Below are 27137 nucleotides of genomic sequence, written 5' to 3' on the forward strand. Positions count from 1 at the left end.
CAATAAAGCACTGATATTTAGGAAATGCCAGAATTAAGGTTGCCTACATGAACTTTGCTTCAGCCCCCTTGTGCTTATAACTATTTACATGACCATTTTATATTTTTTCCACAGGTTCCCCACCTCATTCAATGAATGATGCTCACTGTATGGGTACCTAGTCACTAATTTTTTTTTTAATCCTCATTCAGTGTGGACCTCATGCTTATTTACTGCACACCATCCAAACCCTGCACAGAATAAGACATTTTCCCAGGGGCATTTTTATAGCATTCGTTACTGTAGCACCTGCATGGTGCTGATTACTGAGTGTTAAAAAACTTAGATGGGGAACTGTGGCTGAGTTTAAAGCCAAAATTATTAAGTGCCCAACTTTGGATGCCTAGGGCCTGATTTTATTTCTGAGTGTTTAGTGTTTTTTAGCACTTTGTATATTCACAGCTCCCACTGACTTCAGTAGCAAAAGTGAGTGCTTGTCCGGGCCCATGTATGGGCACCCAGAACATAAGGAACACATAGTGGCCCTCTGGGAGAAGTTTGGTTTAAGTGACTTGCCCAGCATCAAGGAAGAACTATCTGGTGGAGGTGGGAATGGAATCATTTTCTAGGGTAGCATTCAACTGCTTTGACTATGAGTCCCCTGCCTCATTTGTAGTAACCCACCTTCCAACTTCTGCAACAAACAAGGCAGGTATCCCTGCCTCATTTGTAGTAACCCACCTTCCAACTTCTGCAACAAACAAGGACAGACAATAGTTTTCATAGACTCTAAGGTCAGAAGGGACCATTATGATCATCTAGTCTGACCTCCTGCATGATGCGGGCCACAAAACCTGACCCACCCACTCTTGGAAGAATTCTCTCCCTTGACTTAGCTGTTGAAATCCCCAAATCATTATTTAAAGACTTCTAGTCGCTCAGAATCCTCCAGCAAGCGACTCCTGCCCCATGCTGTGGAGGAAGGCGAAAAACCTCCAGGGCCTCTGCCAATCTACCCTGGAGGAAAATTCCTTCCTGACGTCAAATATGGCGATCAGCTGAACCCCGAGCATGCGGGCAAGATTCTCTAGCCAGACCTTCTGGCAAAGTTCTCTGTAATAACTTTTAATATCCCATCATTGACCATTGTTATCGACCTATTGACTAAAATCACTGTATCCCATCAAACCATCCCCTCCATAAACTTATCAAGCTTGATCTTAAAGCCAGAGAGGTCTTTCGCCCCCACTGTTTCCCTCGGAAGGCTGTTCCAAAATTTCACCCCTCTGATGGTTAGAAACCTTCGTCTAATTTCAAGCCTAAACTTCCCGACAGCCAGTTTATATCCATTCGTTCTAGTATCCACATTAGTACTGAGCTGAAATAATTCCTCTCCCTCCCTGATATGTATTCCTCTGATATATTTAAAGAGAGCAATCATATCCCCCCTCAGCCTTCTTTTGGTTAAGGTAAACAAACCGAGCTCCTCGCGTCTCCTTTCATACGACAGATTTTCCATTCCTCGGATCATCCTAGTGGCCCTTCTCTGTACCCTTTCCAGTTTGATTTCATCCTTTTTAAACATGGGAGACCAGAACTGCACACAGTACTCCAAATGAGGTCTCACCAGTGCCTTGTATAACGGAAGCAGCACCTCCCTATCCCTACTAGAAATACCTCGCCTAATGCATCCCAAGACCGCATTAGCTTTTTTCACGGCCACGTCACATTGCCGACTCAGTCATCCTGCGATCAACCAGGACTCTGAGGTCCTTCTCCTCTTCCGTTGTTTCCAACCGATGCATCCCCAGCTTATAACTAAAATTCTTGTTAGTTATCCCTAAATGCATAACCTTACACTTCTCACTATTAAATTTCATCTTATTACTATTACTCTAGTTTACAAGGTCATCCAAGTCTCCCTGCAGGATATCCCGATCCTTCTCCGAATTAGCAATACCTCGCAACTTTGTGTCATCTGCAAACTTTATCAGCCCACTCCTACATTTGGTTCCGAGATCAGTAATGAATAGATTAAATAAAATCGGACCGAAAACCGAACCTTGAGGAACTCCACTGGTAACCTCCCTCCAGCCTGACAGTTCACCTTTTAGTACGACCCGCTGCAGTCTCCCCTTTAACCAGTTCCTTATCCACCTCTGGATTTTCATATCGATCCCCATCTTTTCCAATTTAACCAATAATTCCTCATAATTCCGTATCAAACGCTTTACTGAAATCGAGGTATATTAGATCCACCGCATTTCCTTTATCTAAGAAATCTGTTACTTTCTCAAAGAAGGAGATCAGGTTGGTTTGGCACGATCTACCTTTCGTAAAACCGTGTTGTAATTTGTCCCAATTGGCATTGACCTCAAGGTCCTTAACTACTTTCTCCTTCAAAATTTTTCCCAAGACCTTGCATATTACAGATGTTAGACTAACAGGCTTGTAGTTACCCGGGTCACTTTTTTTCCCCTTCTTGAAAATAGGAACCACATTAGCTATTCTCCAGTCCAACGGTACCACCCCCGAGTTTATGGATTCATTAAAAATTATCGCTAACGGGCTTGCAATTTCCCGCGCCAGTTCTTTTAATATTCTCGGATGAAGATCATCCGGTCCGCCCGATTTAGTCCCGTTAAGCTGTTTAAGTTTGGCTTCTACCTCGGATATGGTAATGTCAATCCCCACTCCTTTATTCCCATCCGTCTCGCTTCTACTGTTCCTCGGCCTTTCATTTGCCTCATTAAATACCGAAGCAAAATATTCATTTAGGTATTGTGCCATGCCTAGATTATCCTTAATCTCCACTCCATCTACAGTCTTAAGCGGTCCCACTTCTTTCTTTCTTTCTTTCTTTCTTTTCTTCCTATTTATATGGCTATAAAAGCTCTTACTATTGGTTTTAATTCCCCTCGCAAGGTCCAACTCTACTCGGCTTTTGGCTTTTCTCACTCCATCTCTACATGCTCTGACCTCAATAAGGTAGGTTTCTTTGCTATTCCCCCCCCCCCCCCCCCCCCGCTTACACTCCCTGTACGCTTTCTGTTTTTTCTTAATGACCACTCTGAGATCCTTGTTCATCCAGCTAGGTCTAAATCTCCTGCCTACGAACCGTTTTCCCTTTCTTGGGATACAGGCCTCCGACACCTCCTGCAACTTCAACTTGAAATAATCCCAGGCGCCTTCCGCCTTTAGATCCCTAAATATGTTAGTCCAGTCCACTTCCCTAACCAGTCCCCTTAATTTATTAAAGTTAGCCCTTTTGAAATCATAAACCTTAGTCTCTGATTTAATTCTGTTAATCTTTCCATTTAGTTTAAACTGAATTAGCTCATGATCACTCGAGCCAAGGTTGTCCCCTACAACCATTTCCTCAACTAGGTCCTCACTACTCACCAGCACCAAATCTAAAATGGCTTCCCCCCTCGTAGGTTCAGCTACTACCTGATTGAGTATCTGAGCAACAGCTGTCCAGTGCACTAAATGAGGTAGGGGTTCTGTGACCCTCCCCTCCAAAAAAAGGGGCGGGAGAGGCATATGTTCATGTATTACAGACTATCATGATTGGAGCTGGGTTGTAATTGGCAACCTTAAATCTGGCACTTCTACATTTCAATTGCTTCAATTTGCAATCTTAATGTTTTCTATGTAGTCTTTTTGTATGTAAATGAGAGTAAGATTTTACTGCTCTTTTGGCACTGCAGAAGCTGTCCAGCTTTGGAAGCTGGAGCTGGATTATTCCTTGTTCACACATCAACAGAACTGGCTTTGCCCTCTAGTGTCTTCAGATTCTGCTGTGTTACACTTGTGCAAGCCCACTGAATGCAATATTTTATTCAGGTTCTTGTCGCAGCAGAGCTGTAGCCAAGGGTATAAGTTTGAGGACAAGTGATGTACAGGTATGTACGGCAGCTTTGGGGGTATGGACTCTAGTGATGCACAAACCAGAAGCACTAACTTGATTTTCATGTCTACACTGCAATAAAAAACCCACAGTGCTGAGTCTCAGGCACACAGCTTGGACTGTTGAGCTAAAAATTTGAGCTTGGGCTGGAGCCTAGGCTCTGAGACCCTCTGCCCTATCACTAGCCCCAGATCCCAGTCTGCTTTCATAGATTTAAAAAAAAAAAATCTTTGGCTGGCAAACTGAGCAGACTTGCTGGAGAGTAGACAAGAATAAATGTGGAGCACCACAAAACCATTGTTAAAGTCACATTACAGAGTATAACCCTCCCTTTGGCTGGATGAATAGCAAAAGGGCCTTGCTTTCAGTCAGATGGAGGGGTTAGGTTTCAGTTCTCTTTAGATTCCTATTTCTACCTGTTTCTCAAAGCAGTCAGCAGGTGTCTTCCAGCCCTGCTTCCACCAAGCCTGTCATGCCTGCATTGTGTCCAGATTTCAGGGGGAAGTGCTCTCCTGCACTGCATGATGCTACCGTCGAAGAACCTCAATTTTTATACCATTAAAATCAAACAAGCCATCCAATTATTTCTCTTCCCTCTCCCTTGATGCAGTTTGTGCATTTTGTTGCATAGAGAATATTGATCCTGAGGCTTCAAGATATTTTTCCAAACTTTAAATAAAACCGCTGGGGTTGCATTGTGACACTTTTTATTTTTATTTATTTTTTTGTTGTTGCCACCTTATAAATGAGAGCCAAAGACCAAGGGCGCAGCAGAGTCATCACAAGTATCACACTGGGCATGCCAAAGGAAGATAGGCCAACAGGCTTGTTCACAAGCACGAGGTACCCTGTGAGCTGAAGGACGGGTGGAATGTTGGCAGCTGTGAGCAAAGATGTAGCCTCTGGTTGTCTAAAAATGGCTGAGACAAACCAGCAAATCACTGAAAGTAACGGGGGATGGGGTTCACAACTGCAGCTTTTTACAGTGTCCTCAAAAGGAGAAATGAGTTCAGCTGGAGCTGTAGAATGTGTTTAATTCCAGCCCTCAAAGTGTTTCTCCATAGGACATTGTGCCTTGGTGTTTGAGTTGTGTCCTCAGAACCAGGGCAACCGGGGGGGAGGGATAGCTCAATGGTTTAAGCATTGGCCTGCTAAACTCAGGGTTGAGAGTTCAATCCTTGAGGGGGCCACTTTGGGATCTAGGGAAAAAATCTGTCTGGGGATCAGTCCTGCTTTGAGCAGGGGGTTGGACTAGATGATCTCATGAGGTCCCTTCCAACCCTGATATTCTACAATTATGTAAATGTGTGAGCAATTTGTGTGGGTCCCAGCTGTAGCCAGCACTGCACTGTACTGTACAAAATATGCTAAACTAACCCAGTGCCCTGCATGCCAGTGCTGTACTGATTCTCACACAGGAGGAGAGATTCTGAGGCTTACATTGCCAAACCTGGATGCCTAAAGTTAAGTTTCTAAATACATAGTGAGGAACCTAAACAAAGTAGCCTAATTTTCAGCAGGGCCATGTACCCACAAATCCCACTGACAGTAGTGAGAGCTGCTCAGCATCTTCCATAATGAAGCTTCGTTCTATTGAGTCTAACTTTAGGCACACAGGGTAGAAAGCTTTGGCCTGCCTAGATGACCTACAATATTAAACCACACCCAAAACAGCATGCAGCAGCTGCAGAAAAGTGTTCTTTGTTATCCATGCAGTGAGGGTGAAAGATCACTCAAGCGCTGCCACACCAACTGGTAGATGACTGCCTATGGGCCTCCTCAGGGTGTGAGTGCACACAGGTGAGACTCCAGGGTCAGGGCCGTCCCTAGCTATTCTGGGGGCCTGGCTGGGTCTGGGTCCCTGCACTTTCTGCCGCCGGTGAGTGCAGGCCCTGCCCTGCTGCAGTCCTCAGGGGCGGGAAGAGGTGGGGCAGGGGCTGAAGCAGCATGCAGCTGCGCAGGGCACCAGGAAATTTGGTGCCCCAAGTTTCCTGGTGCCCCACACAGTTGCATACGGGTAAGGACGGCCCTGCCAGGGCTGCTGCGTTTCCAGCCCCTTACTTAAAGCTCTGAATTAAGGTGCTTCAGATCAAGTATAAATGCAGAAAGAGAGCTCTAGCACCAGCACCACATCCCAGAAGTTTACAATGGGGTATACAGGTTTATACAGGGGTAAGAACATGGCGCATCCCTTGGGTAACTACTAAAACTGTTCCCCAAGTATATTGTCTTGGGGTCACTTCTGAAATGTCCTAGAGTAGGTGCAGGAGAGCAGCGTGCCCTGACAGTCCCCCAGCTGGCATGCTGATGCAGGATCAGCTTTGCTCTGCTCAGCTCAAACGTGTAGATCTCAGAGTTCAGAGGAGCTGAATCCACACAACTCAATTATTGAAGGGAGACTCCCCTAATACTGGGACTCTGTGCCTGCTAGGGGAATCATTGGAGAGACTTGGTTAACCCGCCTATTTGTCCTGGTGCACCAGTGTAAACCAGGGGTTCCAAACATAAGTGCTGGAACTAGGGGTGCTGGGGGTGCTGCTGCACCCCTAGACTTGAAGTGTTTTCCCTCATAAACAAGATTTACAGCTTGATTAAATGGCTCTCAGCACCCCCCACTATACAAATTGTTCCAGCAACCCTGGTTCCAAACTGCACAGCTAAGGACAGCACTTAGCTTACCATAGGACCAATAACACCAGCCCTCTGCTTTAGTACATAGAGGACAGGTCTCTGAATGTGCAGGCTTGCTTGCAGCACAAGGGAGCAGTGACTGCTGGAACCCAGCTGTCTCTTCAGGCTGCACTGGTGAGGGCAGTTGGAAGCCACTTCATAGGACTCAGTGCTGCATTTAGCTTTTGCAAGTGCTCATCTCTGAGTTTAAGAACTGGGAGTGGCTTTGGCGTAGGCTGGCTTCTTGTCATGTCCTGCATGCTGGAGTCCTAGTAGTGAAGAACAGCCTTCTGCATTTTATCAATTGTTTTTGTAAGGTCATCCTCAATTAGTTCATAGTCGTGGTCAGAGTCATCACTGACATTCGCATCTAAAAGGAAAAGGAAAGAGAATACCATGCAGGTGCTGTGACAGCGTTTGGGATGCCCTGGACGACTCCATGTGCTAAGATACTAGGGAGGTACAGGCTATAGAAACCCTTTAGAGAGGCAGATTCTTGGGCTCTCCTTCTCCTTCCCTGCCAGTGTTGAGAGGCAAGAGTAATACTTTTATCTGAATACAATACTAGCAAAGGTGACTAACAGCAAAAAGCCCAGGAGCTAAGAGCATAAAAAGCAATGGGCAATATAGTGTGTTTGCATGTTGCTAAGAATGCAGCATATGTTGTGCTCAATCAGACCAATGACCTAACCAGACTGGTGTCTGGCTTCTGTCAGTGGCCGGTATCTGATGCTTTGAGGGGGATGCCAAACAAAACAGTTCAGTGAACCTAGAGCCAGTTTTGGGGTGCTGTTAGTGGGAGGGCACATCCTTTCCAGCCCCTGCAGAGATCCGTTCCCACCCTCAAGCATGAGATTTGTTTTTATGATCGTAGCCTACTTCTCTTTATCTGCACTGGCATGAGGTTTACCCCTTTCTGCGTGTGCTCCCTGAGTTAACAAAACAGCCTGATTTCTTCTTACATTATATTAACAAAACTTTTAAGAATATGAAAGTTGAAAAATCGAGCACTCGAAAGTTAAGAAGCATCAAAATTAAGGTTTCAGAGTAGCAGCCGTGTTAGTCTGTATCCGCAAAAAGAAGAACAGGAGGACTTGTGGCACCTTAGAGACTAACAAATTTATTAGAGCATAAGCTTTCGTGGACTACAGCCCACTTCTTCGGATGCATATATGTTCCATTCTATATGCATCCGAAGAAGTGGGCTGTAGTCCACGAAAGCTTATGCTCTAATAAATTTGTTAGTCTCTAAGGTGCCACAAGTCCTCCTGTTCTTCTTTTATCAAAATTAAGGTTGCTTGCCTGGACAGCCTCAGTGAGGTGAGGGGTGGGTGGGTATTGTTCCTGTTTTACACATAGGGACCAGAGACACAGAGAGGTTAAGGCCAAAATTGTTATATGGTCCACTAATTTTGGGTGCCCAATTTGAGATGCCTAGGCCCTGCTTTCTTAGAGTACTGATATGCATTTTATAGTACTGTGTATGTTCAAGCACAGATCCCACTGACCCTAGAGCCGATCAAAAATTTCCTGCTGAAAATGGTGTTTTCTGAAAACCAACGATATCTTCCCATGAAACATTTAATTGTCAATAAAAATGTTCTAAACAAAAATTGTAATCTAATTTCTGTTCAAATTGAATTTTCATTTTAATGTTTGAAATAATTTTTTTTGAGACCAGGTTTTTTTCCCCCCTTTCTCACTCTTTTGTTGTTGTTGTTGTTGTTACTGAATGCAGTAGAATGAATAAGGTCTAGAATTTTTTTTTCTCCCTTTTCTCCTCTGTAAGTTGTCAAATCTTCTCCAACTTTAGAAAAGTTACCAAGGGACAAAAGGAGAAATGAAACTGTCATTCTGTTACTTGGAAGCTTTTCCAAAGTTGAAACACTACAGATTGGAAAAAAAGGAAAAAAGGACTGTGTGAGGAAAACCCTGGACCACATTCATTTTATTGCACTCAGTGGCAAAAAGGGGAGAGCTAACTTCTGACTATTCAAATTTTTTGGTAAAACAATTTAAACATTTGAACCCTTTGAAACAGGAAGAAATTCCAAATGGCCCAATGTTTTGCAAAGTGGTTTTTCCACTTCTTGGTCAAATCTAATCTCTATGCAGGCTGATAGGAGCCGGAAAGTTGATGCTGCAGAGGCAGGGGAAACCCCCTAATAACGAACTTCCCGGCCCCTGCAGTGGTCTAGCACTCCCAGACCCCCTCTCCAGCACTTGGAGTAATTGTTTCCAACTCGCCTTTTTAGAATTGTGTCCAACATTGCGTCCCAAGCAATGGGGGCACCATGTCACAGCCCAGTAGTTTTCCCTTAGCGTCATCAGATTAGTCCTAATAATTTTGCCACAGTGAATCATGCTGTGCACTTCCTTTTCATCTTTAGTGCTACAGCAGCAAGTCTATTGGACAGTCTCACCTCTGACCTCTTTGAAGGGTTTCTTAGGCTTGGAGGCCATCTGCGAGCCAATCTGATGTGGTGAGTACTCATTCGGGGAGCTCCGGACAATCGAGGGACTCCTCACATTCCTAGGCTTGGGGGACAGCGGCCCAGACTCCTCGGGTGTGCACTTCGACTTGGACAAAGGGGGCAGTGGCTAATGGGAAGAGGAATAAGATGGATTTTAAAAATAAAAGGCTGTAGCTCAGTCTGTTGAAGATGCTGGTAGCAGGGTGTGCGGACTACAAGCCATGGGATAGTTGCCAAGAAAATCCAGTCCCAAATGGACACCAGAGAGCTGGGGTGCAGAATTTAGACTAGAATTTCTGCAGGGAAGTGGGGAGACCAGCAAGGACCCCAACCTCTGCAGGGGTCCCCTTCTTTCCCAGCTCCTCCTGTGCTTTGCTGCCCGGCGGAGTCCTTCTGTGATGCAGTAAAAGCGCTGCGCACACACACACACACACACACACACACACGTTCGTACCTTTGGTTTCTCAGTTACCTCGTTGGTTCCAGATAGTTGGGTGCCTGCTTTGTCCCTGACGTCCCTTCTTTTGGGGGGCCGCGGTGGGGGAGCCTCATTGCTAGGCATCAGCTTTAGCAAATGATAATAAAAGGATTCTGTCAGCTCTTCAACTTTTGACCTGTCTGTCAGGGGTGTCTGTGGTGGGGCAGGCTCCTCTGTGAAGAACACGGCCATGTCCAGCCATTGGGGGGGGATCTGGAAGCTCACTGACGGCGCCTCGCATAAGCTGGTCACTAAGAAGGGCTCAGTGATTTGCGCTTCCAGCCGCAGAGCGGAGAAAGAGCCCAGGACATCATTGGCAAGGGAAGAATCCTTGGTTGCCACCTTGACCTCGCAGGGCAGCTGAAGCTGCTCCACTATCTCGGGGAGGCTGTATCTCCTGCTGTCGCTGACCTCTTCCACAAAGCCGCCTTCCAGGTGCAGCGGCAGCATGAGCTGCTCGCTCTCCTCGTCCTCGCCGCTGCTCCTGCTGCACAGGAGGACATCGATGGACTTGTGCTCTGCCTGCCTGCAGACCTGGGTCTTGGCCAGGTGCAGCACCTCCAGCCGGTCCCCCATGCTGAGAGACGGCAGATCCTCCTCGGGGCTCTCACAGTCTTTAGTCACCACCACCCGCAGGCACTTACCCTTCTCCAGACTCGCTGTCAGGTCAAAGACTGTGGGGAACTCCCGGGGGCGTCTCCGAAACTTGCCCTGGTAGGTGCTGGAGAGCAGGAAGTGCCGGGAGCCCCTCCTGCCCTTGCTGGACGAGGCGAGGATCCTCCAGGCACAGGACTTGCCATGGATTTGGATCTTCTGCCCCTTCTGCAGGCGGGGAATCCAGTCGTTCTCGAAGATAGGTGGGTACTCAGGACCCTCCAGGATCTCGGCCTGCATGGGGAAGGCCCCCTCCAGCCCCAGGACCTCGCTCAGCATCAGCAGCTTGATGAAGTGGATGTGTTGAGACTCCTCGGTGACATCCTCCACATCCACTTCCAGGGTGGAGGGGATTTTCACCACCTCCTTCCGCACTGCAGGGGCGAGACATGCAGCAGTGAGAGACAGCAGTCCCAACCCCAGCCAGTGCCACCCCATTGACCCTGGTGATGCCAGCTGAGAATCAGGCCCCAGATGCTTTTGCAGCCTACAATAACCAGGGGTTATCTCCCTGCCAGGGAGAGCCCGGGTCTGCACTGCTGCTCGCGCCCAGGCTGAGATGCTGGCAGGATGTACTGACCCTGGCTCCAATACTGGTTAAAAACTCAGCATGACAGCTGTCATCCTGAGACCCTGTGGAATGAATAGGGGACATCCAGAGCTGAAAGCCTGAGCTGCTGTAGCATGAGCTAAAGTTTCTACTTGGGCTAGATCAGAATCCTATCCTCTGTGGATCAGCACGGAGAGGTCCAGTAACACACTGATCAGTGGGTACAGAAACACTGTGTAGAGTTGCTTGCCCCCACTGGTGGCAGAGTGCGTGTGTGGCTAACTACCTGGCCAATATGGACAGAGATAAATGTGTTAGGTCAGCTGTTCTCAAGCTGTGGGTTGCGATCCCATTTTAATGGGCTTGCCAAGGCCAGCTTTACACTTGCTGAGGCCTGGGACTGAAGCCGAAGCCTGAGTCCCACTGTCCCGGGCTGAAGCCAAAAATCACACCTGGGTCACGTAGTAATTTTTGTTGTCCAAAGGAGGTCGTGGTGCAATGAAGTTTAAGGACTCCTGTGTTAGGTCACTGCTATTCTAGGCAGAGGCGTGTTTTATAACATAGTTCCAGTGTTGTTTGTGCCCAGCTCCAAGTGCTGTTAGATCCCCCAATTGGCTACAATCAAGTTTAAACCACAGTTTGAGAGGTGAATGGGGTCTATGGGGGCATGGCCAAGACATCCATCCGCTACAGAGATCTCCAGCTGCAGGATCAGTTCCTTGAGACTACCAGCAGCCTGTGCACCACGTGGGGGACTGGTCCAGCACGCAACCAGCCTAGGACTGGGGAAATACAAAGGCAGGGCTCTAGGGGGAAAGGTAGTGGTACTCTTCCAAGCTCCAACCACAAAATAGGCCCCACCCATGTTAGTCACCAAAATGAGTCGCCGCTCACACAAGATTGTGCAAATTTAATTTAATTTAATTTAATTTAATTTAATTTAATTTAATTTAATAATGGTGCTCAGGAGTGTGACCCCCTAAGCTTCGCTGGGCTCCTGGGGGCTGGTTCCTTGCTGAGGGAAAACCTCTCAGTGAAGCATGCAGGTCTGCAGCCTGACCCCGTTCTCCCGTGCAGCTGGACACTGACAGGCACAAGACTGGGCCCTCACCCCGCCCTGGGGGGACTGCAGCGTCGTCAGTGCTGGTGGATTTCAGCCGGGCTGGAGCCAGCTGCTAATGTCAGAAACTCTGCCCCTCTATGAATTTGAGCGCTCTGATTGGCTGCCTGCCCCACTTGCCTGCCTCCTGGGGCTGAGCAACCAATCACTCTGCTGTAGGAAGAGTTGTCTCCCCACCTTCAGAACCTGAAGCCATTCTCCACGGTCAGGCAGCAAGAGAAAGAGCCCAGCAGCTCAGGCTGGCTCCTATGAACCCTGGGGACAGGTGGCACACTTCTGATCCCCCCTGGGAGGGGGAAAGGGGACCCCAGAAGCCCCCCTAGCCTGGGAGAGGGGTTGGAGAACCCCAGGAAGAGCAGAGGTGAAGCTGTGGAACAGAACTGAGAGATTAGGGGCTTGGTGAGTGAAGTGACATGGGGCTGAACTGATAGGAGGTCGGTCCTCGGGGGCAAGCTTGATTTGGACACTGAGGGGTAATATTAATTGCTGGACAGGTGATGGGCAAAACTGGGGGTGAGAGCTCCTGCAGCAGGGGCCAAGATCCCCCAACCCAATGAATCTGGGAGTGTGGGCAGCCCCACTTGTCACCCCACACGCTGGGCAGCCCTGCTTGTCACCCCACACATGCTGGGCAGCCCCGCTTGTCACCCCACATACTGGGCAGCCCCACTTGTCACCCCACACACTGGGCCCCACTTGTCACCCACACACTTGGCTGGGCAGGGGGAATTTGGCACCCAGAAGACATACCAAAACACATAATCTTTTTTTAAAATCTCATGAATTTTGGGTGTGAGTCATGATTTTTGATCACTTGAGTTTGGCACTATTGAAACTACCCCATGCCTCTAAGAGAGATTGGAGGAGCAGATAGCCTAGAGCAGTGCCATTTTAGCAAATGGGTGCGTGCCAGATGTTTCCAAGCCCTGTCCATAGCTGAACGTTACACCTCCCATGACTTGTGGTGAGTGCACCTGGGCCATGAATAAGATGGGGGCTCATAGGTCTAATAGGAATCCCTAATTCCTATTGTGCTAGCCAGTGTTGTAAGGAGTGAGACTGTTATGGCTGCTCAGCTCAGGGCCCAGGAGCAGCTGGTGGCAGCCAAGCACGGTACCGGCACCGCTCAGACGTGTTCTGTGCTCCACAATCCGAGCTTTCAGCTTTAAGAAAAGTCTGTAGCTGTTATGATTGTGAAGACAAGCTCAGAAACATGAACCAACTGTAACTAATGCAGAGCTGAGTCTGCAGAGAGCCTGAGAAAACAGCTTGGAGAGGTGTGGAAAAACCCCACTCAGATCAGTGAGGGATTACCACAGGCATCCATCGATGATCATTTAAGATGTGGAACTCATTGTCCCAAGAAGTTGCTGAGGTGAAGAATTTAACAAGATTCAAAAAGGGGTTGGATAGTTATAGACCTCTCTGGCTTTAAGATTAAGCTTGATAAGTTTATGAAGGGGATGGTTTGATGGGATAACGTGATTAGTCAATAAGTCAATAACGTGCCATCGCTGGTAATTAGTAACAATGGTCAATGATGGGATATTAAAAGTTACTACAGAGAACTTTTTCCGGAGGGTCTGGCTGGAGAATCTTGCCCGCATGCTCGGGGTTCAGCTGATCGCCATATTTGGGGTCGGGAAGGAATTTTCCTCCAGGGTAGATTGGCAGAGGCCCTGGAGGTTTTTCGCCTTCCTCCGCAGCATGGGGCAGGGGTTGCTTGCTGGGCAGGGGTCGCTTGCTGGAGGATTCTCTGCGACTTGAAGTCTTTAAATCATGATTTGGGGACTTCAACAGCTGAGTCAAGGGAGAAAATTATTCCAGGAGTGGCTGGGTCAGCTTTTGTGGCCTGCATCATGCAGGAGGTCAGACCAGATGATCATAATGGTCCCTTCTGACCTTAAAGTCTATGAGTCTATAAGGAGACCAAGAATATCCAGTTATTTCAATACTAAAAAAAGTGTTGGAATATTAGAACAGGCTAGGGATACACAGAACTGGGATGTTAAACCTTGTGCTTCAGGATTTAAGCAATCTCTAACTATTAGAGACCATGTGAGACCTGGGAGAGAAGGCACAAATTATATCACTTTGGCTACTGTGGGATTCTTATGCCTTTCTTGGAAGCATCTGGTGCTGGCCACCCTTGGAGGTGAGATTATTGTATGTTTGGTCTGATGTTGGGTTCCTCAGTTGGGAGGAAAAATTTTATCTGAAAAATGTGAATGATAATTGGAAATTGTTTAAGAACACTTTTCTACATGCCCAAAAAGCCAAAATCCCACAACTAAGGAAGAAGGCCATATTGGTTAAAAGAACAACCTGGTTTAAAGGGGAAGTGAAGGCAGTTATACAAAATAATAATAATAATAATAATAATAGAATATACAAAAAATGGAAGAAAGGGGAAGTTGATAGTAATGAATATAAATCAGAAGCTAGGAATTGTATAAAATGGAGAAGGGAAGCAAAGTGACACAAGGCGAAACCTATGGCCAGCAGAGTTAAGGACAATAAGAATGAGATTTTTTTAAAGTACCCCTCTACCCCGATATAACGTGACCCGATATAACATGAATTCGGATATAACGCAGTAAAGCAGCGCTCCAGGGAGGTGGGGCTGCGCACTCCGGCAGATCAAAGCAAGTTCGATATAACGCGGTTTCACCTCTAACGCGGTAAGATTTTTTTGGCTCCCGAGGACAGCGTTATATCGGGGTAGAGGTGTATATTAGGAACAAAAAGAATGCAAACAATGGTATTGGTTCATTACTAGATGGTGATGGTAGAATTATCAATAATATTGCAGCAAAAGCAGAAGTAATCAATAAATATTTCTGTTCTGTATTTGGGGGAAAATAGATGATGCAGACATATCATCTGATGATAATGCTAACACTCTTTCCATTCCACTAATATCTCAGGAAGGTGGTAAATAGCTGTGACTAAAGTCAGACATTTTGAAAGCAGCAGGTCTTGTCTGGATAACTTGCATCCAAGAATTTTAAACGAGCTGACTGAGGAGCTTGCTGGACGATTATTGTTGATTTTCAGTAAGTCTTGGCGCACTGGGGAAGTTTCTGAAGCCTGGAAGGAAGCTGATGTTGTGCCAATATTTAAAAAGGGAAAAGGGGATGAGCTCGGTACTTAAAGGCCTGTCTGGCTGATCTTAATCCTGGGCAAGATAATGGAACAGCTGATATGGAACTTGATTCATAAAGAATTAAAGGAGGGTAATATAATTAATGCCTATCAACATGGTTTATGGAAAGTAGATCCTATCAAGCTAACTTGATATACCGTATTATTTTGATGAGATTACACGTACTGATGAAATATACTTAGACTTCTGTAAGGCATTTGACTTGGTGCCATACAATATTTTGATTAAAAAGCTAGAAAGATATAAAATTAACACGGAGTGCATTAAATGGACTAAAAGCTGGCTAACTGATAAGTCTCAAAATGTAATTGTAAACAGGGAATTGTCATCGAACGGTATATTTCTAGTGTGGTCCCAGGGAGACTGGTTCTTGGCTCTACTCTATTTAACATTTTTATCAATGACCTGGAAGAAAACATAAAATCACTGACAAAGTGTGCAAATGACACAAAAATTGGGGGAGTGGTAAATAATGAAGAGAACAGGTCACTGACACATAGTGATCTGGATCACTTGGTAAGCTGGGGGCAAGCAAACGATGTATGTTTTAATATGGCTAAATATAAATGTATACATCCAGGAACAAAGAATGTAGGCCACACAAACAAGCAAAGAAAGGTGTAACACAACAATGGCTAGAAGTTGAAGCCTGACAAGTTCAGAGTGGAGTGGAAATAAGGTGTAAATTTTTACCAGTGACAGCAATTTGCCATTGGAACAAATTTACCACGGGTCATGGTGGATTCTCCATCACTGACAATTTTAAAATCAGGATTGGATTTTTTAAAAAAGCTCTGCTCTAAGGATTATTTGGGGGCAGGTTTCTGGCTTGTGTTATACAGGAGGTCAGATTAGATGATCACATGCCCCCCTCTGGCCTTGGAATGTGGGACTCTATGAATCCAGGCTGGCAGTTCCAAGGTTCCCATGTAAATATCAGCATTGTTACCATCCCATTGCTCATGTGAAAAAGGAGAGTGTGGGGTGGGGCAGGTTTGTACAATTCACTGGGACTGCTCGGTTTGGTGTCTTACATGGGTGGCGCTTGGGAGATGCCATGACTTATCCCGCCCCCCAGGCAAGAAGGAGCTGAGCCCAAGGAGCCCCATCAAGGTGAGCCAGGGCCAAGGAGCCCAGGGGAACCCAGGGGCAACACCATCATATTCTGAAGATCTGCACAATTTACTGTGAGCAGCAGCATCCCATTTTGGTTACTCACATCGGTGCTTGGAAAAGTATTGCCAGCTTTGTTATCCAGTCTGGCCCACTAGCTTAAATTGTCTGATGTGGATTATTTGGGCTCTTAATAGCTTCAGTTAAATAAATGCCTCAGTTCATTGAAAGGAAAGTTCTTCCCCAACAAAGTCACACAGAGACAGCAACACACACATTGAGATGGGCACACACTATGGGACCACCTTTGTTGAATGGAAATAAGGAAAAACCACAACTTTAAGGGACATTAAGGGACATTTTAGGGAAACACTATTTCCCTTCGCATAGCATGGATTGTTCTCTCAAGTGTACAATTCAATTATCGTAAGCTTCAACTTAAAGTTTAAAACGTACTAATGATCTGTTTTAGTACATTTCAGTACATTTTACAATAAGGGCTGAGTGGTTGCCTTAAGGGATAAATCAATGAAATAAGGGGCTGCCCTTTAAAAGAAGGGATGGGTGGTCACCCTAGCACACACAGAGACTCCAGGACACACCTCCCCCATAAACTGGCCCAGAGGCACGGAGCCATACACACACCACTCCATCCAGCTCTCTCTCTCTCTCTCTCTCACACACACACACATACACACACCCCCAGCAGCCCCGGCTGCACCCGTACTCACTGTGCATTATCGCCTGCACTTCGTACACGGGGCAGAGGAGCAGTGAGTGCCTGCCAAGTGCAGAGCATTTCAGGTGCTGGCCCCTCAGGGCTTCCGACTGCAGCACCTGGCTCAGCGTGTAGCTCTGCTGCCTGCTGCACTCATAGAACTGACCCTGGAGGGAGAAGGGGAGGCAGAGCAAATGCTGCCCGTCCTGCCCCGTGGTTGTGCAGTTGGCAAACTCCTGGCCCTCATGCCTGGCCACCGAAAGCAGGGAAATGGGCTGGCCCTTGGGAATGACCTGCCCATCCACGGTCAAGTCAACTGCTGAGGTGAAGGAGAAGGGCATGTCCTGGAGCCCTGCTGGCCTGGTCCTGGCAAGCTTCTTCAGGCTCGTGTATGACAGCTTGTCTCGGCTGGGCTGGAAATGCCCTGCAGGAGGGCCAGAGGAAGCTCACCGTTAGTGGGGCAGGTAGAGCTGCCGCGTCTGGGATGATCCTGAGCCCATCACACTGGACAGTTGGCCGTGTGCACTGGAACCCAGGCAGGCCTTCCAGGACAGCTACCTCAACAAAGGGACAGTCCTAGGAAAACCTGGCCAGGCAACCCTGAACCAGGGACCCCAGGAATGAGGAGCCTCAATGGAGCCTCATCTGTACACAAGCCTGAGCCATGCACAGATCCCAGCAGCACCTGCATGAGGGGCTGCCCCACCCCACCACCCACCCCACAACAGCAGCGGGGCTGGGGATTAGCCACGCCCACCTCAGCAAATGCGGCCAGAGTGGGGGTGTGGCCTGGAGGTGATGGGCATGTGTATATGTGGCTGGGTGTGTGTGTGTGTGGCCTGTGCAGGGCCACTGGGTGAGGTGGGGTGTGTGGCCTGCATGTGGTGGCCAGGGTGTGTGTGGCTGGGGCATGTGTGTGGGGCTAGGGTTGCCAGATATCCGGTTTTTGACTGGAACACCCGGTCGAAAAGGGAACCTGGAGGCTGCTGACCGGGCCATTGAAAGTCCAGTCGACAGCGCAGCGGGGCTAAGGCAGGCTCCCTACCCGGCTCTGTGTGGCTCCCGGAAGCAGCCGGCATGTCTCTGTGGCCAGGGAGGCTCCGTGCACTGCCCCCACCCCGAGCACCGGCATCTATGCCCCAGGGTCCCTTTCGACCGGACACCTGGCAACCCTAGACAAGCATGTTCAGTTTTCTGCAATCAGAACGTTGGCAACCCTAGCAGGGCCTGTTTGTGGTGGGCAGGCTCTGTTTGGTTATACATGGCTGGGGAGTGTGTGGGGGGGTGATGCCTATATGTCATGGCAGGGTACGTGTCTGGCCTATATATATTGGTGGTGTGGGGATGGTGAGACTGTGTGTGTGTGTGTTTACGTCTGGGATGAGGATGGCTGGTAGGTAATGGCGGGGGTGGGGGTCTGTGAGGAGGCTGGTGTGTGTGTGTGTGTCTGTATGTGTATGTTTCTGTATGGCTGGGGTGCGAATGGCCTGTAGGTAGTGGTGTGTGTGTGTGCACGTGTGTGTGTGTGTACATTTGTGTTTGTTTGTGTGTGTGTACAGATGGCTGGAGGTAGTGTTGGGGATGTTTATGTGTGAGGGAGCTGATGGATGAAGCCTGGAGGCAGTGTGTTGGGGGAGAGGGGAGGGCTGGTGTGTGTGTGTGTGTGTGTGTGTGTGTGTGTGTGTGTGTGTGTGTGTATGGCTGGGGTGCGGATGGCCTGGAGGTAGTGGGGGTTGTGTGTATGTGTGTTTGTGTGTCGGGGGGAGCTGGGAGTGTGGATAGCCTGGAGGCAGTGATGTGTGTGTATATATTTGTGTGTGTGCGGATGGCCTGGAGGTAGTGGTGGGGGTGTGTATATGAGGGGGTGGTGGATGGGTGTGTGAGGGGGAGGATGGGGTGTGTTTGTGTGTGGTGGGGCGTGGGGTGTCCCAGTTTACCTTTGAAGTTCAGAGGCAGCTCTGTTGCTAGCCCGGTCTCTGGATCCTCGCAGGTGACCTTCTGCAGGCGAAGGCCAGTAATTTTCATCAGGTCCCCTGTTGATAAGCAGCACTCTCTGCCACTCATCTCGTACACAGACCCTGCAGGGGAACATGGGGGCGGTTTATGGGTGTTTCTGCGGTTGCAGTGAATCAGCCATCACTGACAGCGCTGCAGTCACTCAGCCCGTCTCCGGGGTGGAACCTCACTGTCCCCCAGCAAGGCCCTCGCTCCCCAGGAAGCACCACACCTTGGAGAAGGAAGGATGGAAGGATGGCCCACTCCTGCTCTGCCACAGGCAGCCTGTGAGACCCTGGGCAAGGCAGTGCGGCCCAGAGCCTCCAAAGTGCTTAGGTGCCTAACTCCCATTGATTTCAGTGGGAATCAGGTGCCTAGTTACCTCTGGGGTTCTGGACCTTAGTCTCTCTGGGCCTCAGCTCCCCATCAGTACAGTGGGTTAAGAGCTCTGTTGCACCCCCGGAAGGACAAACAATAAAGACTGTGATGTTCCCAGGTATGACAGTGCTGGGCCCGCATCAGTTCCCACCCTAGACAGCCAGAGCCTGTTGGCTAATGAGCTGTTACTGGTGGAGGACAGCCACCAGGCCGATCAGGAGGGGAGCGGCTGCACAGGCCTGTGCAGTCCAGGCCAGGGAGCATGCTCCTTGGTGGGGCAGGGGACCCCTCCAGCCAGCAGCAGGACTGAGGAGGGCTGGGAAGGAGGTGTGTGCAGAGCAAGAGTCAGAAGGTCTCCCTGTGGGCAGTGACCGTGCTCTCGTGAGCCTTTCCCCTCCAGAAAGAGGGACATCCACATTAACGGGCGACACTGGGGCCATGGCTGTGAGCACGGTAGCTGGGGGCCGAGGCGGCACTTCCTGAGTCAGAGAAACGGCGAGCAGGGAGAACGCCTTCCAGAGACTGCCCCACCCAAGGGCGGGGTCACTGTAGACAGCAAGGCCACGGGAGCACCATGGCGTCTGTGGCTCAGGGCTTGAGGGACTCCACTGCAAACGATGCCGGCTCCCAGGACCTGGGTACCAACCTGACCTGGCCTAGACACCAGCAACTGTAACAAAAGTCTTGTCCTGAGGGGGGAGATAGCTGACATAGAACCCCCAGGCTTCCAGGATGGAGCCACCTGTGGGGGTCAGTGGTCATGCCTGCTGGAGGCAGGGGTGGAGGGCCAGTCACACCTGCTGGAGGCGGGGGTGGGGGGCCAGTCGTGCCTGCTGGAGGCAGGGGTGGGGGGAAGCAGTCGCACCTGCTGGAGGCAGGGAGGCAGCCATTGTACCTGCTGGAGGTGGGGGAGAGGAAGGGGCGAAAGTAGCTGAATTGTGGAGGCTCCTGGGGGGCACCTCTTGTTACCCTGCAAGGTGAAGGCAGGGCTGGCACAGCCCGGAGGAGAGTGCTGGAGTGGCCAACAGGCTGGTGGTGTGACGGGGCTAGTACCCAGCCACCACGGCAAGGCTCTTGCTAGAGGCTGACTTGCAGTCCTGGGTACCTCGAGAATTGTCACATTCTGGCCTCCCCCAGAGCTGCAGGCTGCCTGGCCAGGTGTCCCCTTATATGTGCAGTGAACTGAAGCACACGGCCTAATGGTTATTTTAAAGCTTATGGGAAGCTGCTGACTAATTTTTCTCACACTGATTCATTTCCCGTCCTCATTCAGTGCCACAGAGATTAGCCACCCCCACTCAGAGCCAAGAGTTCTGCTTTTGCTGAGCCCTGCGTGGGAGTGATCCAGCAGAAAGGGTCTCAGCATGAGGGCTGGTAACAGACTGTCAGGGCACCTCCATCCCTGGGACAATGCTCCCCGCGCTGGCTCGAGCCAGGCCCCGAGTCCATCCCAGTGGCATGGGGACAGGAGAGCAGTGCCTCCTGGTCCTGAGGAGCTTGTGGGGCAGCTTCCAGCTGAGGCTGGAACTGGTTCCTCATTCCTAGTGCCTTATTCGGAGGCCAAAATGTTGTAAAAGTTCATCAGTGTAAGATTACATAAATGTCACCAAACATGTGATTGGATTATATAACTGGTTACGTTAGTAATTAATGCGTTATTAATTACTTACTGTCCAAATAAGGAATTGGCCCTTGATTGACTGAGTGACAAAATAACTCTGGGTCAACCCAGGTGCCATGGCCCTGTGAACATCAGAAGGAGCTGGACATGTCCTTTTCCTTTGTCCTGTGTCACGAGCACCTCACCTCCGAAAACATACCTACCTGTATGGGCAGTGGGTATCGTAGGCAGGGGAAGGCTGTGCCACCCCAAACAGCCTGGCATGGCCCCGCCCACCCTCCACCCCCAGCTTCTCTCCTGCCTGCCATTCCCTTCTGTGGCTGAGAGGCTGGAGCAGGCAGGCTGGTGCCGCAGTGTGCACAAGACCCCCCGGCTGAGGCCACCCACGCCACCCATCCTCCCGGCGCTGGGGCCAGGTGTGGGGAGGCAGCCGTGTGTGGGGTGTGCGCTCCGGGCTCCAGTGTGGGAGGAGGGGCAGAGGAAGCTGGGCCTTGGGCAGAGGGGGAGGGGCCGGGAGCTAGCCTCCCCCAAGGGCGCGTTCACCTGCTGCCCATGCCTACATGCGCACACAGTTATAGTGAGCAAATTATCCTTTAGTAAGGAACTGGGGGTTCAACCCCCATAAGTGACAAAATTATCCGTTAAAACTACTTTTCATCATATAATTGGGTTTGCCACTAACCAATTTTTTCACAAGAAGTGTCTGTTTTCTGCAGAAAAATTCAACTTCTTGTCCAAATATCTAACCCCTGAAAACTGAGACATTCATCTCCCAGTGTGATGCTGTGACAAAAAGGATTAATGTGATCCTTGGATGCATAAACAATGGCGACATGAGTAGGAGCAGAGTTGTGATTTTACCTCTGTATACTGCATTTGTGAACCCAATACTGGAATGCTGCACACAGTTCTGGGGTCCACATTTCTAAAAGGATGCAGAAAAATTGGAGAAGGTGCAGACAAGAGCTACAAAAATGATTCAAGGTAGGGTGACCAGGCATCCCAGATTTAAGGAGACAGTCCCATATTTAAACCCTCCTGCAGCTGTCCCAACTTTTTCTTAAAAACAGGCAAATTGTCCCATATTTTCTGTCTCCCCCCACTCAGTACTGGCGGGTCCTGCTGCTGGCTGGATCCCTGCTCACCAGCCGCCCGCTCACGAGTGGGGGGTGGGGGTCCAATGGTTGACAATGGGGTGGGTGAGCAAGGCTGTTGGCGGGGTGAAGATGCAGTGCGTGGGGCTGGCCACTCTTTGTGTGGCTGGGCTCACAGACACAACACTCAGCAGGATGCATATTTTTAAAGTTGTTACATAATTAAACACAAGGTGATAAATGTAGCCATCTTCCTCAGTTCTTAATTTATCAAAGAAGAACATGGGGGGAGGGATAGCTTAGTGGTTTGAGCATTGGCCTGCTAAACCCCAGGTTGTGAGTTCAATTCTTGAGAGGGCCACTTAGGGATCTGGGACAAAATCAGTACTCAGTACAGCTAGCAAAGGCAAGGGGCTGGACTTGATGACTTTTCAGGGTCCCTTCCAGTCCTATCAGATAGGTAAAACAGGGTTCCTATTGATTTCTTAATTTGTAACTGTCCATACAATTTCTCTGCAACAGTTTGGGACAAATTGTTGGAATACTGGGTTTGAGTTATTTGTATGATTACTTAGAATGAAAATGCAAAATAGAAATGTGGGTATGATATTTGGCAGAGTTTTGCTCAGTATTAAACTCCAGCTCTGGGAATAGCAGAACCTTATCTTTCCATGACAGGATAATGGTCACATGTGACTTGAGGTGACCTGAGAACTATTTTGTAATTTACAGTCAATCAAAACATAGTTCCTTATTTAAGTGCTATTTGTTCCCTTCCTCCATGGACCCTCTGACTCCTCTCAACTTGCTTCCTCCACGGTCCTTGTGACACCCCGCCCCGCAGCTCTCTTCCTTCTCAGATCTTGTGAAATGCCCCCAACCTCCTTCCCTTGGGACCCTGCCATGGACCCTGGGTACCTGCTACTGTCCCCTTACTCTATGGACCCTGTGACCCACCACACACACACACACACCCTTTCTCCACAGACCCTGGGACACCTCCCCATAGTACTGTTAACTTTTATGATTTTTATATACTAAATGTTCATGATTCTTTTACATGCTAACCAAAATCCTTTTTATGTTGTGTATCTATATATATTTTAGTTTCCTGTCTATCTATGAAGCTGAAAGTTCTGTCCTGAACCTGAAGTTAGCAAGTAAGCAATTCTCAGGAATTTATGTAATTGGGCTGCATCTAATTATTCCCTGCACCTCTAAGACTATGAGACTCCAGGTGTCCAGGAAAAGGATCTCTCAAAACTAATGAAGGTCCCTGCAAAAGTGTCTTATAATGAACAAAGACTGGGTAATTGATAAGGAGGCACATATAATTCAGTTACGCTCTGATTGATAAGAGGTATTTGTTGTTGCATATGTTTTCTGTGATATGTGAAATAATGACAAATCGAAAGATGTTTTAACTCGTAAGGAAGTGCTTGTTGCAACAGTGTCCTTAATAATAACTGAGTTAGGAATCCCTTCAGCGTATCTGGCATACAAGATGCCATACAACCTAAGATGCCATACAAGAAATTCCATATGTAATTAGGTAAAATGAGAATTTGAAAACAACACACAGTGAAATTAACTGTAGGGAAATAATTTTTCCCTCCAAAAGGGAATGGCTTTGTCTCACATCCTACAAAAGGACAGAGGTATGGGGAGTTAGATGAGGATGAACATCTAGCCAGCACCCCACCAGTGGGAGGAAAGGGGCCAGCTCTTCACCTTACACACAGAGAGGTAAGAGAGCTTTTCTTTCTCTATATGCTGTGTTAATCGTTGATTAAATAATTCCATTTGAGCCTGTTGTTTTGACAATCTTGCATTGTTATTAAATTCAGACACACAACAGCACCTTCCCCAATGGACCCAGCAATCCATCCAACCTCATGAACCCCGTGACACTTCCCCCACCCCCTGTGACCTCCTCCCCCCACAATCCCCTTCCCCCACAGACCCTGTGACACTCCCCCACAACTCCCTCCAGGGGACTCCTCCAACACCTTTCTCCCCCAGACTCTGCCTCCCCCATGAACCCTAGGCAACCCACAATACTCCCTTCCACCATGGATGCTGCAACCCGCCACAGCCTCCCCCTCCTGGACCCTGCAACAGCCTCCCCCCACACCTGCGCTCTGCCTGGAAGGCCCACACTGTGTCTGGTATCAGGTCTTTACCGCTCCTCCTTTTCTGAAATCTCCAGATGGTGACTCCTGGCTTCTGCCTACCCCATCACACCCTTTGTTCCCATCCAGGTTTCAGGGGCTGTGTAAAATCTGCAGGCCCCTGACTGGATCTCGGTGAGGAGCAGCATTAACCACACTAGCCAGCAAGGCTGGCCTTAGGAAAAATGACGCCCTGGATGAACTTGTATTTTGGTAGCCCGCCATCACCCCTGGGCCCCACGGGCTCCCTGGGCTTCCCCTCCCCCCCCCCCCCACACCTCCAGGCACCATAGCCTTTCCACAGTGCTTAATTTGTATTGAAAGAGGTGCCAGAACTCAGCCCTGGCACAAATTAAGCACTGGCAGGGTGGCCTGATACCGACGGGTGCTGGCTGGGCACCTAGCTCTGAAGGCAACACCACCACCAACAGCAGACAGAAGTAATGGTTAAGCATTGGTTAAGTAAGCATTGCACCCTTACTTCTGCACTGCTGCTGTGGCTTGTGGTTAAACAGTTTAGCAAGGTTATGCACATTGTGGTGCCACCAGACTCCTTGTTGTTTTTGTAGATACAGACTAACACGGCTACCCCCTGATATTGTACATGTTGTACAACAATAATACAATACAGCAATAATATAACACTACAACGATAATACAGTAGTACAGCAATAATACAGTTGTTTTTACACAGTAACCACGTTGAAATTAAATTGCAGTTTATCCTGGCCAGTTCATCCTGGAGAATTTGTGCTGCTCCTGAATGGGGTAAAGCAGCCAAAGTGCCCTGGGAATCTGGCCTGAAAAGCTAATCAGAAAAACAAGTGTGGAGGTTCCTTTAATTGTAAGAGTTAATACTAACAACCCTCTTCGGAAGGGACCATCAGAAAGCTCACAACTGTCTGCCCCAAGAGCAAGGGGCATTTCTCTGATCTTGCCGTCTCTAATATAAACATCTTGCAATAGGTATATATTTATTTAAACAAAAACACCCTACCAAACCAAGACACTCCTCTGCACAGGTCTCCCTTTGGGGAAAAGCTGAGAGAACAAAAACACACGACACATGTGCAGTCATGTGGCTTAATGCACTCCTGCAAAGTGCTCAGATACTATGGTGATGAGTGTGGTATAAATACCTATACAGCATAGAAGGGAAATCAAACCTTCAATCTCTAATGATCAGTCTCTGATTAGCAGGGATTAGGATGAGGCCTTAATTGGGCAGATTATTCCCACATCTGCCTGCTGTGGTGTTTCTCACACCTTCAAGTTTGCGGATGACACTAAACTGGTGGGAGAGGTAGATATGCTGGAGGGTAGGGATCGGATACAGAGGGACCTAGACAAATTGGAGGATTGGGCCAAAAGAAACCTGATGAGGTTCAACAAGGACAAGTGCAGAGTCCTGCACTTAGGACGGAAGAATCCCATGCACCGCTACAGCTGGGGACTGACTGGCTAAGCAGCAGTTCTGCAGAAAAGGACCTGGGGACTGTAGTAAGATGAGGCCCTGAAACATAAACCCTTATATCAGACAGCCGGTATGAGACCTGAGGCCTGAGCTAAAGTAATGGTCAAGACTTTGCTAACATAAAGCAAAGTTAAGCGGTGAGCCAGAGGCAGGCCCTGCTCCCAGAAGTTGGCAAGAAGAAGGCTGTTAATTGCATGTATACACATACCTAAAGGGTATCAAGCTGTAATAGGATAAACAGGTGCCAGGTTGGCACCAGAACAGTCCAGTACGAACACATTCCACAGAGATAATGAGGAATAGGCTGACCCATCCTAAAAGACAGGGTCGAAAGGATAATATGATGGATAGACTTGTTGGTTCGAATCAGCATGTACCAGGAGAGAAGCAGCACCCCAACACGCGGAGGGATTGTACCTCTATGTGTCAGGAGTGATGTGTAACTTGTTTGTACCTGTGTACAAGAATGCATCCCTGGGGCGGTGTCTTTGTCCAGCCTAGGGGGCAGTGGAGAGTCCCACCACTGACTGAGCTGTGTCCATTGTCGGGGGCACATATTTGTAGTATGTCCTGTAGAGTCTGCGGGAAACTATTACTGTGTTTCGTTTGACAATAAACCTGGCCGGATACCTTCGTACCTTATCGGAGTCTGTGGTCATTGGGGGTTCTCTCGGGGTCTGCTGTGCCAGCGATCTGCAGAGCCGGGGCAGCACACAGAAGGAACACACGCAGCTGACTGTTATCAACATTGAACAGAACAGAGCACCACACTTATGACGTGTTACAACATTGGTGACCACAACTGCTGATCTGGTGAGTAAGCGAGCTGTCCGCTGTAGGAATCGCCATCTAACATGACAGAAAACCACAAGCTAGGAAACCCCCTTAACCCCTCCCTGCAAATCCCCACAAAGTTTAAAAAATATAATGGGGAAGAAACATGTAATGTAATTTGTAAGGCTAGGGCAGAGACAGTAGCCTTGAAATGTAGACTATTGCAAACTATAACCATGGCTGTTAAAACAGCACCGCTCTGAACTGGTGGGGCAAGTAACAGTAACCAAAAAAAAGAGTTAAAAGAATGAAAAGAAGCTACAAAGCCCTGGAATGCTCCCACCCCTCTTGCAGGGGGATGAGCAGCCCAGAGACAACCAGCACAGGAACAGAACCAAACATTGAAAACAGCTGTAAGAAACCTACAAAAAAGAGATACGCCATCCGCTGCTATAAATATTTGTGGTCAACAGCAGGCTTCAGGTAGCTCCCCTGTGCCTGAAGAATGGACACAGAAATGGAAAATAGCAAAATTAAAAGATGAACTGTGGTCCACTGCATTGCAACCACTACCTTATAATAAAAGCCAGGTTCCGGTTAAACTGAAACTGACACCTAGACTGGTGCCTGTCAGAACAGGAGAAGTAAGTGCCCAAATGGAAAAAGTAGCACACAATACTTTCTCTGAATTGGTAAATCAGATGAAGGAAAAAATGGAACAGTTCACAGAGCACATTAGGAGATAGGAGCTGCGACTCAATCGCAGGGAAGTGAATAAAAAAGAATTTCAAAGTAAAA

General features: G+C 48.4%; 1 protein-coding gene and 2 long non-coding RNA genes across 5 annotated transcripts in view; 2 read left to right on the forward strand and 1 right to left on the reverse strand.

Annotated features, from left to right (window-relative positions):
• Positions 1-3823: 3823 nt before the first annotated feature.
• LOC103306443 (uncharacterized) lies at positions 3824-26872 on the forward strand. Its single transcript, XR_010594637.1, has 4 exons — positions 3824-3884; positions 8950-9042; positions 23028-23080; positions 23542-26872. It is a non-coding gene; the product is annotated as an uncharacterized LOC103306443 (long non-coding RNA).
• The window catches only part of THEMIS2 (thymocyte selection associated family member 2), a 34616-nt gene continuing 12058 nt past the window's right edge, over positions 4580-27137 (reverse strand). Inside the window, exons 2-6 of one of the 3 annotated variants that reach the window (XM_005306843.4) lie at positions 18770-18910; positions 16846-17256; positions 9506-10539; positions 8983-9160; positions 4580-6929 (exon numbers count right to left, since the gene is read on the reverse strand). In XM_005306843.4, the coding sequence (XP_005306900.2) occupies positions 6829-6929; positions 8983-9160; positions 9506-10539; positions 16846-17256; positions 18770-18910 (1865 nt within the window). In that variant the 3' untranslated portion in view covers positions 4580-6828. Of the gene's footprint in view, positions 6930-8982; positions 9161-9487; positions 10540-16845; positions 17257-18769; positions 18911-27137 lie in introns of all 3 variants that reach the window. The other 2 variants (XM_005306842.4, XM_042861695.2) reach the window with 2 other exon arrangements.
• Positions 6924-8172, forward strand: LOC135977246 (uncharacterized). Its single transcript, XR_010594638.1, has 2 exons — positions 6924-7598; positions 7853-8172. It is a non-coding gene; the product is annotated as an uncharacterized LOC135977246 (long non-coding RNA).

Source organism: Chrysemys picta, chromosome 23 (genome assembly GCF_011386835.1).
Source record: "Chrysemys picta bellii isolate R12L10 chromosome 23, ASM1138683v2, whole genome shotgun sequence".
In the NCBI taxonomy this organism is placed as follows: Eukaryota; Metazoa; Chordata; order Testudines; family Emydidae; genus Chrysemys; species Chrysemys picta.